Source organism: Phalaenopsis equestris, unplaced genomic scaffold, assembly GCF_001263595.1.
Source record: "Phalaenopsis equestris unplaced genomic scaffold, ASM126359v1 Scaffold000203, whole genome shotgun sequence".
In the NCBI taxonomy this organism is placed as follows: Eukaryota; Viridiplantae; Streptophyta; class Magnoliopsida; order Asparagales; family Orchidaceae; genus Phalaenopsis; species Phalaenopsis equestris.
The window spans coordinates 2,131,832-2,144,192 of NW_018164645.1; the positions used below are offsets into that span (position 1 = coordinate 2,131,832).

Below are 12,361 nucleotides of genomic sequence, written 5' to 3' on the forward strand. Positions count from 1 at the left end.
AAACAACATAACAATATATTAAATGTGAAATAAATTGATACAAGATAAAACTAAATAAATATAATAACTACTTAAAAAAATTAGGATAATACTATTACCTTCAGGTGCATCTCCTCTTCTTTTTTTTTTTTTAAATATATTCATATTTCTTATACTAATTGGATTTATTAAAGCGTTTCTTCTTATAATTTGGCCGATTTTTTTTAAAACTAATTTACTTTTTTAAAAAATAATATTTAAAAGGAATTTGAAAAAAATACAGTAACAATTTCAAAAATTTTGAATTCATTCATTATTATCGGCATTCGAAGCACATCTTTAAACACCGGCCAACGCCGGCTTCTCCTCCCATTCCCCTCTTTCTTCGCTTTGCCTGAAGGGCGCCATCGTCAATTCCGGGAAGATTCTGGTCACTGATCTCGTAACTACATCGCCGCCTTTTGATCTTGGCGCGTTCGCTATTCGGCAATTCGAATCATATATCTTGATAGAAATGGTTGGTCCTAGGTCTAGGGTTTGGTAAAAATTTTGGAAGGTATTTTTTTCCTCGTCAACGGAGAAAATTTGGATCATCCGGCTTGGAGCTCGATTGTGGCAGTGAAGTTCAGCGTCGAACGAAGGCTGTGCGTCTCGGCTGAGGAATTCTAGAAACGCATGCCTTCCAGATTCTATTGGATAAGATCTCTAGAGCTCGAATTGTAGCTAGTTTTCGCTGGAGATACTTTCGATGAGATGGAAAAGGCAGGGGAAGAGCTTGGAGGCGTGGGAGGAGACAACGTCTCGCGGTCCAAGTCGGTGTGCGAATCGGTGAATGGTTCGCATCGGTATGTTATCAAGGGGTATTCTCTGGCGAAGGGGATGGGGCCAGGGAAGTACATGACAAGCGATACTTTTACGGTGGGGGGGTACCAGTGGGCTGTATACTTCTATCCAGACGGGAAGAATCTCGAGGACAATTCGCTCTATATTTCGGTTTTTATTGCGCTTGCCAGCGAGGGAACAGACGTAAGGGCATTGTTCGAGCTCACATTACTTGATCAGAGCGGCAAAGGGAATCACAAGGTGCATAGCCACTTTGATCGGGCGCTGGAGGGCGGCCCTTACACTCTCAAGTATCGGGGGAGCATGTGGTGCGTTTACTTCTGTTAGTTTTTCTACTAGTGTTTTAATTCTGGTATGGCCTTGACATTTTTATTTATAACACGTAAGAGGTGTTTTACTATTAGTTTCCCCCCCTTATTTTTTTGTTGTTGTGAAGAAGATCCTTTGTATTTATGAGAAGTTTCCTATCACTTTTTATAGGTATAAGGTATAATAAGGGAATAATTCTTCTAAATATATTTCCTTCAAATCTTTCAAGGAAATTTTGGAGACTTTAAAGCCGTTTTCTATCCTTAAGCATTCAAGGAAGTTTTTTATGGGTTCCTTTGAGTCATATGTTCAAGGAAGATAATGCAATCGCTATTTGGAGATTTTGATGGCATTTCAACAATAATTTTCATGGTCGCATTGCTTGGTCATTTGTGATTTGTTTAGGGATTTTACATAATATCAAGGTAGATTCTTTTGCTGTCAAGTAATGACTAAAATGTGACAAGAGAACTTAAGGGAGCTAGGGACTAGCGTGGGGCTAACTTTAACAAGCACAAAGCTTAGGAGATGCCAGCATGTGTGCATGTGGTATAGTATTCCATTGTCTTGATTTGGGGAATCAAAACATAGATTTTTTTTTAATATTTCTCTTGCCTTTAAGGTGACATGTTTTAGTGTATACTTTTTGCAAATGACATAGTTTTTACTTGTGAGACTTCTAGTGAAAAATTGAAACTTAAAATAATGATAAAAGTGTTGATAAAAGAAATGATTTAGGATTAGTAGAATAAATGTTGGGTAGATAATATGCAATTTTACGGTTTTAATATTGTGAATTATTAGTCAATATTTTTAGAAGCTAAAATGATAATTAGGTGTGATGCTTCTAATCTTTTGGATTTATCATGCATAAGAAGGGAGATATAAGAAATGCAGCTTTGAGATGTTGTCCTACTCTCAAATGATAAATTAGAAGGCACTTCAAAGGAAGTCTTTATACAAATGCAATGGTTAGGCTGCTTCATTACATTCTAGGGCTTGAATGGCACTATTTCAGGTTACATAAACCTTTAAAGAAATCAATGAAAATGAAAACCTGTTCGTGTACAGTCTAAAGGATGCCAGAACCTCTCATTACTTGAAGTAAGTTTTTTTTTTTTTTTAATTGGGGGAAAGCTGTTCATTTTTTTAATTGGGGGAAAGCTGTTCATGTGGCATATTTTTTCGGTTATAAATGTTAGCTAAATCTACTCTGACTAAAATGTAAATCTTGAAAAATTTTTATCAACTTTCATCCTAATGTAACCATTACTAATGATCCTCCTTTTGTTAATGAGTGAGAAGCTTTCCGTCCCATCTTATCTAATATCTTGGTACTGCTTTCAATAACAAAACAGTTCAGAGATTCAAGGAAATGGCAGGTTTACTGCCAATTATTAGTATAATCTGCAAAATTATGGAGTTTCTAAGTCAAAATATCATTGTTTCTTATGAATTTGAATGCAAAAGTTAAAGTTCATCCGGTGTTCCTTTAATAATGGACATCTTAATGGTTACCTTTTAATAGTGAACATCTTAATGTAAATAATTTCTGCAAGAAAGGTTGGATGCAAGCTTCTAGAATTTTTTTTTCATCTGTTTACCTACTAATAATGGGCATATTAATGAATACAAAATCTATAGGGGAGTTTTGGATTGGGATATGAAATTGCTATTTTCATTATGAAATATCTTTTTTACTTGTCCTCACACACAATATTTGGGAAACCTTAGGTAAAATTTGTAGTAATATGATCATCCTTAAATAATTGAGGATGTCTGACATGTGAAATAGTGCATGTATTCAAGCTTGAAGAAATCTAGAATATTGCTGCTTTTTCCCTCTTCATACATGTCTGATTGAAGGAAAGTTGTAGATTATTCAAGCAAATCTTCTTCTCCGATGATCACATGGTGTTAAATTTCTTACTCCATTTTATTCTGGTCATAAATTCTTTTCCCTAGAGGTATACCTTCATAATTGTTCTTGTAGGCTTCAGTTTTAGAAGTCCTATAATGTTGGATGATGATGAGGAAGATCAAGATGGCACATCTCAGAATACTTCTGGATGGATGGCTTTGACCTGTTGGATGATTCCATCTGGCTAATGAAGTGAAATAAAGGCATGAAGAAGAAGCCATAGGGCTTTTCAATTAGGCTGAGCTGCCAATCTTCATCTTGGTCAGGAGATAGATTGAATATCTCCTTATTTCTGCTGGCACTTGTCTCGATCATCACAATGTTTGAGCCATCCCTGTTCCTCTCGATGCATTGTTTTTTTCATTGCTGTTGTAACTTTTCTGCTGTTTACTTTCAATGCTAAGTCCTATGTTTTTTATTTCTGTATGTCCTGTTTTGCTACTTAATGGATTTTGTTCTCGTGTTATGTTTGCGAATTTTGCTGTTTTTTATTTTCATTCGTGATAAAAAAGATTGGTCCTCATCACCCTTCCAAAAATATGTACAGAAGAGAAGTCACTTCTTAATGCTACAATTTTTTTGTTGTTTTTATAGATTGTACTGAGATGATCTTAAGTTATATATATTGTTCTGTTGTTGCTCTTATAAAATGGTCTTTTGCTTTTGATTTAGTGACATTTTCAGCCTATTCTTGACATGTCATCAGGGGTTACAAAAGATTTTATAGAAGAACATCCTTGGAGGCATCAGATTATCTTAAAGATGATTGTCTGATCATGCAATGCACCGTCGGGGTTGTCAGGAACCAGCTTGTTACGGTGAAGCAGCTCACAATTCCTGTTCCACCATCAGATATGGGATATTCTCTTAAGGCGCTACTTCTATCTGGCCTTGGCTCAGATATCATTTTTGAAGTTGGTGATGAAACATTTAAAGCTCACAAACTTATTCTTGCTGCTCGTTCTCCAGTGTTTAAAGCACATTTTTTTGGGCTAATTGGGAATCCAAATGTAGAGAAGATTTTAATTGAGGATGTAGAACCTCCCGTTTTCAAGGTATACTTCATGTTAAGCTTCAACTAATGCTTTTAAAATATATAGTTCTTGTTTATTATGTTTCCTTAACTTCATATAGCATATTCATTTTATTGGCTGGTTAAAGTTTTTTTCCTTTTTCTTGGCTTTTTCTACTTTAGTAAGCGTATGAATCTGCAGACCTTTTCTTAGGTAGTGATTTACTTTATTTGTGCTGCATTCATCTTTTGTTAGTTTGTAAAGCTCAATTTTTAGGTATTAGCTATTTATCTTCTACTTATTCACATCTTTAGAAATTTGAGATGTTCACAACTGATCTGAAAATCTAACTGAAGTTTTGATGTTCATGTTGATTCTTTTACTCTATGTTAACAAGTCGGATCCAAGTGACAACAACCATGCTATTCATTGTCTCTATTTATCATTGGACATCTTGTTATTGAGGTTGCTGCACTCATTTAAGTCAATCAAAAGACAATATGACAATTAGGACTGCATCAGGTGACACACATTTGTGATGATAATGCTGAGAAAATCCTCCATGCAGACTGACATTAATCAAATATATTGTTGGCTTTGTTATTACTTCCTTTTATTTTATTTTGTATTAATGTCGTCATAAATCTGATCTTGGCTATCAAAATAGGAACTTTTATTGAAGTCTCTCTTTAAATGCTTGGGTAATCTTTGAATACATTTAAATCTAGTGGGTTTTGCAATTGTGTCAACTCTTTGAATGCTTGGGTAATCTTTGAAGGCATTCAAAATCTAGTGGGTTTTGCAATTGTACCAACTCTTTTAGAAAAGAAGTTCCTACAAAAGCTTGGATTGTTCATTCTTTCCATTGGTATTTATATACAAAATACATAGAGATAAAAATAAAATAAATAATTATTATAAAAAACAAAAATAAAGCGCTCTTAGTTTTTCCACCATGTAATTTATTTAAGGATGGCCGATTGATACTTAAGGGAGCAATCTATGGATTATGGACTCTTGTTTTTCTTTTTTTATATGAATTCATAAGGAAAATATTTCCTTATAAGTAATGAATTTGTAGCCTTTGATTTTTCTTATCCCTTGATCCGATGGCCCTTAAACGCTCCCTCTCATACTACCTAATAGAGATCTAACATTTCAAGTTTGATTAAAATATTTTTTATTGTTCGGTTGCTAAGTCGAATATGTTGTTTTCCTATGGGGATATATGGAGTGCGAATCAATTTATTTTCTAATTTTTCTTTTATAAAATGCCAATCCAGTTTTACATATTTGGTACAATCATGTTGCGTAGGATTCTAAGCTCTGATGACAGATTTATTATTATAACATATCTTCATAGCTCTGCTCATTTATTTTTTAAATCTTCTAAAATGATTTAAATGCATAAAAGTATGCAAAACTTTTCAGCTATTGCTTTAAATTAGATTTAAACTCTGGATCTTGAAACGACGTGTTATTTTTTACTACTTGGTGTTATAAGATTTTTTATCAAAAGTGTGCAGTATTGGATAACCTCGCATTGCCAACATCAATATAACCTTTAACTTGCAGATTATTATATTATTTAAAGAGAATTTTTTTCTTGGTCTTGATTTAAGACAACTAAAGAGTATAAGCAGTTCGAAGGTGGAGTTTTTTTGGATTTGTGAATAAACTTATTTATGAGACTTATTATAATGGTAATGTCAGGACGTTTATGTGATAGAAAAATTATTTTTTAACCTAATTTTGATATAACTCGATTTCCACTCTTGTATCCTTTTCATTTATCTAGTTTTTTATTAATTCGGTTACACCTTTATATAGTTTATAATCAGTCATCTTTGTTTCCCTTAGTAGGTCCATAATATATTTTTGTTGAGAGATAAATATTTTTTATTTTGATTAAGTTTTCTCAATTCATTGATTTTAAATTTTTCAGCAAGTGATGTCTAAGTGATTTTTTTTCCTTCGTTATCATCTATCATAACAATTTCATCATCAATTTATACAATTAGAATTATTATTTTTCCATCATTTGAGTATTTAATTAAGAGGATATGATCTTTTTGACTTTGTTGGTACCCTATTTCTTTCATAGCTTTTGCCATACCGTGCTCTTGAACCTTCTGCCTCTAGACAGAACCCCCATAATATATTTGCACCCCCAGTGCATATGGTTCACTCTCGACCTCTAATTTTTTGTGCTATTTTTTATTAAAAATTTTGAGTTTTTTATTTTTTTGGTTGTTTTGTGCTCGAGAAGTAACCTACTTGGATAATCTTTTGCTTCATATTAAACACTTTGATCGATATTTAGTTAATGAGGCCCTCATTTTTTTAAGAAAAAAAAATAAATATTGGAGATGAATAGCATTATGTTTTCTGTTGTTGCATAGTCCATGTAAAAGTGCTTTCTCAACATGCATATCCTATTTTTTTGTGAAAGAGTTATTAAATATTTATGGAGTATTCATATAAACTTATTCAATGTCTTTATATAAGAGAACCTTATTCACATCATATTTTTACATGGCTCATTCAAAGCTAGCAGCAAGAAAAATTAAAATACAAGACTATATTTATTTTTTTAACATGAGCGAATGTTTCTTGATAGTCAATTCTTTAGGATTGAGCCATCCTTTGGTAATTAATCTTATTTTGTATCGCTCAAGTGTCCATCAATGATGTATTTTATTGAAGAAATATATTTTCATCTCATAGTTTTTTCCTCTTTGGTAAGTCAACGACATCCCAAGTGTGATTTTTTAATATCTTTTCTCATTTTACGAATTAAATTCTTATTTTTTAGTGGCTCAAATAGGTTTTGAAGTATTTTAATAGAGTTGGAGATAATGTTTGTGGGGGAGACTTTGTCTTTGAGACAAATTTTGAAGAGATGTGTACTAGGAAATGGGATACAATGTTGAATGTTTCTCTATAGGTTAATCATTATTACCTGATGATAATTTGGAATCTTAAACTCTTTGAAAATATTGGCTGGACTTATTGCTCCTTGTATGGACTTACTGGGTAATAGCTATTAGAGTTTGTGTGGTTGGAATTTCAAGATGGACGAAATTGATCTCATCATACTTATCTTTTAATTGGTCATTCTATCCCTTAAGGTGAGCTTAATTGAAAAAAAATATATATATTTATATTTTTCATTAAATGTGAGTTCTTATGAAGTGAAGCTTTTTTGGTTGTTGGATGATAGCACTTAATACTCTTTTTAAGTGGAGGAATAACCTATAAAAATATATGAGTGCTCTAGGATCAAGCTTATCTCGATGTTGTTTGTAGATGTGGATATAAAGAATGCGCTTAAATATTTTTTGAGGGATTTTTGAGAAGTTGTTTGTAGGAAAAAAAATCATAAGGTAGTTCTGTGCTCTTTTGAACTTGATTTTTTCTTGACGACATTTTGTTGATTAGATATGTGGCAATTAGAGCTGCATATACCCAATATCATATTTAAATATGATTTTAGAAAAGAAAGTTTGCAGTGGCTTCTAGAATACGTGTATTTTTTCCTTTCTACCACCTCATTTCTGTTGGAGTGTCGGGACAAAAAATTTTTTTGTTGATATTTTCTTTATTGAAAAAGAAAGATAAAATCTAATTAAAATAACCACAAGATTATCTCAACGAATTTTTTTTTGTGTGCATTAAACTTTTGAGTGCTATCATCACTAAAGATAATAAATCATTTAGCTTCATAAATATTTGAAATTTTTTAAGGTCCCCTAATATTGGAGTGAATTAACATAAATAAAGAAGATAGTTTAGAACCACTTTCAAGAAAATAAGCATGACGCTTTGCGATTTCATAAGTCTTGTAATGAAATTCGGTAATGTTAACATTTAAAATAAGAGAAGAAAACATACATTGTACGGTTTTAAAAGAGAAATGACTTAGTATATCATGCTGTTCCTAAATGATTTTTGTATTCAAAGTGGAGATGAAAGAAAATTAACAAGTGATTCTTGCTGTTAAGAAAGTATAACCAATCCTTTTTCTCTAGCTGGCCCAGTCGTCTTCTCTTTGGTGAGATCTGGAAATACATAATTATAAATAAATAATGTGCCTTATAGTTATATTGTTGAGTGATTTTATAGATTGGTAGAAAATTTATTATAAGGTGAGAGATATGTAGAACATTATTGAAGGTAAATGTGAGAGAAATAGGAAATATCTTCTTAACCTGGTACAATTATTAGGCAAATATTTGCTACTTTAATATTTTTATTATTGGGGCAGAGTTTGTACATTTGAAAAAAATTTATAAGATTTGGCATGTGGTGTGTGGATTCATGTTTGAGAATTATTTGAGGCATTAAAAACATGGAGTTAGAGTGATTTCATTTTGAGCGAGAGTGCTTGCCTCGAAAGATTTTTCTAAGGAGTTGAGGAAATTTCTAAGGTTGTTTGTTTCTTCTAAGTTGGTTCTAATTCCACAAGCAAACATGTTTGTTTGAGTATCTTTTTTCAAAATATAGTTTTAGGATTTTTTTATGTAGTTTTAGATATTCTTTTTTATTTGGCCGTTCTTCTTGTACTAGTTGCACCATAGATTGCCTTTGAGACCAGGCTTTTGTTTTTCTTTGATAGGGATCTACGTTAGCTAATCACCTATATTAATGTTTATTAGTCCTTATGACTGATGTTTCATAAACCAAATTATTGAACATCACATCATAATTCTTTTTCTTTCTTTAGCTCATACAAAAGATAAAATCTCATTTAGAGAATTGAGATTTTTTCTACTTAAAATGTGTATTCAAAATTGATCAAAGGCATATTGAGTCAAGCAAGAAACTCAAATAGTTTTTTTTCTTTTTATAAATTATATTATCTTGAGATATTGGTAAAATTTAGTTACTGTTATCAAAGCGCAATGCAATGCACATGACTTTATTTTGCTTTAAGCGTGTAATACGCAAAGCAAAACGATGCTTTTATCAACCAAAGCGCTAATAATTTATGCAAAATTATTAATGTATAAATAAATTCATTAACAACTCTAAAACATAAAGTATGACTTAAAAATTAATATAAATAGAAAAGAATGGGATAAAAAAAAATAATTTTATTTCTTTTGAAACTTAAAAAAGAATCAAAATATTTTATTATTAATTAAAATTTAAAATTTGGCCTAAAATCTAGTCTTTTTTAGTTCACCCTCATTACCTAAGAAAATATAACTATTTATGATTTACTTATTGCTTCGATCGAAGGGCCGGTTCAACAAGGCAAGTTAGGCGTCTTACGGGTTCGACATATCAGGTTTGCTCCCGCTCCCTGTTGTCAAAAGTTGGTTGGTTCTCCCCCTCTCGAAGTTGAACAGGGAAGATTGCATCGCATCTCACAGGTTTAGGGAAGGCAGGCTTGGCCGCTCCCTGCTATCAAATGTTGGGAGGCTCCCCCTCTTGAAGTCGAATAGGGAAAGATTGCATGGCAGTTGGCTCTTCAAGAATCATGCTGTGAAGCTTGCCCATCTTGAGCCTTAGGCCGAAGTCAAAGAGCTCTTTTGTGCTCCTCTCAAACACGAGACCAAAGAGGTATTTGCTTCCTCCCCTGTGCTCTCTCGCGACTCCTTGCGCTCCTTCAAACACTCGACCAAAGAATCAACTACCCTTTATTTCCTCTCACTAACAAACCAGAGCGACCACTTCGCTCAACGCTTCTCACACAGGTAACCTATGAAAGCGAAGTGGGCATAATGCGCTTCTCTTCGCTTTGCGGGTGAAGCACACTTTTAAAAACATTGAATCTAGTTCACACAACTAAAATTTTTTGTTCTCAAAATATTCAATGACTTGAATGTTATCTTGCTTGATAATGAATAGTTTCGATTTATCTCTTAGATGAGTGCATTATTTTTTACTTCTGAGTAAATTTCTTTGATAACTTCTCAAAATTCTTTTGTGGTAGATAGGAACATGTATGGTGCACTAATTCCCACATCATGCATTTTCATAACCATGTTATGATCATTTAATATGTTTATTCCTAGAATATGAACTTTTGGTATTTCGATTTCAGAGGTAAATCCACAAGATGTTTGATTTTTCTTTTTTTTCTTTTAGAAAAGTTTTCATAATTTTCGACCATTTTAATTAATTTCCCTCATTCAAACGATACGAGACTTGAAGACCATGGAGTTCTCCTTTAGTTTAATTTTCGGTATTCATGATTGTCGGTTGCTTGGAAGGGAAGTCAAACAAACTAAGAGAGAGCAGAGATATAAGGGAAGGCCAACGATAAAGATATAAGAGAGAGCAGAGAGAACAAAGGTGAGAAGCAGAAAAAATTAACCACGGAATGATATCATGTTGAAATTAGTGGCTACAAAAGTTTGGACTGTTCATTTTTTTCATAAGTGTGTGGGCACAAACAAAATAGAAATAGAAAGCAAATAAATTATTGCAATAACTAACACAAATAAACCACCCCTAGATATCCCTTCGTTTGATCTATTTTGGAATTATTATTTGATACTAAAGGAGCAATCCACAGGTTCTTTCTTTTCTTTTTTGTATGTGAATTTGTGGGAGAGGTATTTCTTTATAAATAATGAATCCGTGGCTTATGTTCTTTCTTACCTAGCACTTTTTTGATCTGATGGCTCTTCACCATTTTCTCCTTTTTTTTCTTTTGTTTTCTTCAATGGATCTCGTGATAGAATTTTTTTTTTTTTCATCTTATGTTCAAATTGTGAAGTTAAGTGTGAACTTTTTCAATATAAGAAATTATCTTTTAAGTTTTAACATGAAATAGTTAGGTATCATCTATTGAAAATCTATTTGCATCCATTGATTTACGACAATGACAAGGTATGCACACGTCATAATTTGCTTACCAAGTACAATGCAGCCTCAAAAAAGTTACCTACAAGTAGTCTTTATGCCTGTAGACATCTAGCAAGCTCATCTCTTTCAAAAAAATAGCATGATCAAATTCGAATCATATGCACAATAATAAAAAATAATGCTGATCAACAGCAGCTTCACAGAATGCTTCTGTTACTCCAGCCATTTCTATTTGTGATCGCAAGACAACAGTGATGGTATGTTTCGCCTATCTTATACTTCAAATTCAACTATGATGGTATGTGCTTCAGCATTTTCTATCATCAATCTCTAGAGGACGTTAGAGATGCATCTTCATCGCATGCTACTTGGTTATCATCATATCCTTCAAACTTAATACAACTTCAACATTCACTCATCCGATTGTGTCACCTGCACCTCTTCTTGCATTTTTGTTGTTCACTCTTTTATTGACATTATCGCCTAAAATATTACATTAAGTTCGTTCCTCTGAGTCATGTTTCATATACCAAGGTTTTGCGCATTGCCTTAAATAGCTCAACAGTGCAAATTTCAAATCAGCATTGATTCATAAGAGATAAAATTCCATGCGTTTTTTTAGTTTGTGAAATGGACCATGAGACAAAAGGTGACTTTATTCTCCAACCAAGCTTTTAGGATTTGCATTTGTGCTATATAGTTTCCATTTAGCAACTTCAATGACAATTCAATTCAAGCAAAGCATCCACTTGTTAATCTAAATGGTTTGCTTATTTACTTTCTAAATGAATACTTTACAATTTTTTGGGCAGGGTTGATGACGAAAAAATTAAGAATGGGAATAAAAGTGGTTTTGCAATGAAATTATAAGAAGTATTGGATATTCTAAATAGTAGTCATATCAATTAATTGTAATTTGTATTTGTATTGACTATATCTATCTGAATTATTAAACTTTCAAACTAATAAAATATTAGATATTTTTTAATTTAATATTTTGTTAGAATAATTTATTTTGGACACCAAAATTTTCAAAGCCGTTTAAACTACCAAAAACTGATGTTTTTATGTAGGGATCAAATTTGTTGTTTTGTCACTTCTTCCTGAGAACGCATTGTGACTTGCATTATTTCTTGTACTTTGGCTTTCATTCCTCATTCGATCACTTTGCATCCACCTCTTTTATATCTTTATTGTTTATTTATTAGCCAATATGATCAGTTGCGCTGTTGTATGAGCTTCAACGTCAATGTTTTGGTTGACCACATTCTTATTGCTCTTATTGCAGCTTTGTTGGCAACTCGTCAATGCATCACTTTGCTTTCACCATACAACTTCATTATTTGTTCCCATGTCACCACATATCACGCATAGTTTTGTGCGATATTTAGTGACATGGCCACTTTGCTTGCTCCTTGATCGGCTTTATTTCTTGCACTACTGCATGCGTCTTTGATGTTTGGTTCTTAGTTGATTG

The 12,361-nt window shown here is 32.5% G+C and overlaps 1 protein-coding gene across 2 annotated transcripts in view; it reads left to right on the top strand.

The window, feature by feature from the left end:
• Positions 1-306: 306 nt before the first annotated feature.
• LOC110022926 (BTB/POZ and MATH domain-containing protein 3-like) overlaps positions 307-12,361 on the top strand; it is a 42,125-nt gene continuing 30,070 nt past the window's right edge. The window contains exons 1-2 of one of the 2 annotated variants that reach the window (XM_020722088.1): positions 307-1,130; positions 3,759-4,107. In XM_020722088.1, coding sequence (XP_020577747.1) covers positions 733-1,130; positions 3,759-4,107 — 747 coding nt within the window. In that variant the 5' untranslated portion in view covers positions 307-732. The remainder of the gene's footprint in view (positions 1,131-3,758; positions 4,108-12,361) is intronic. The other variant, XM_020722087.1, reaches the window with a different exon arrangement.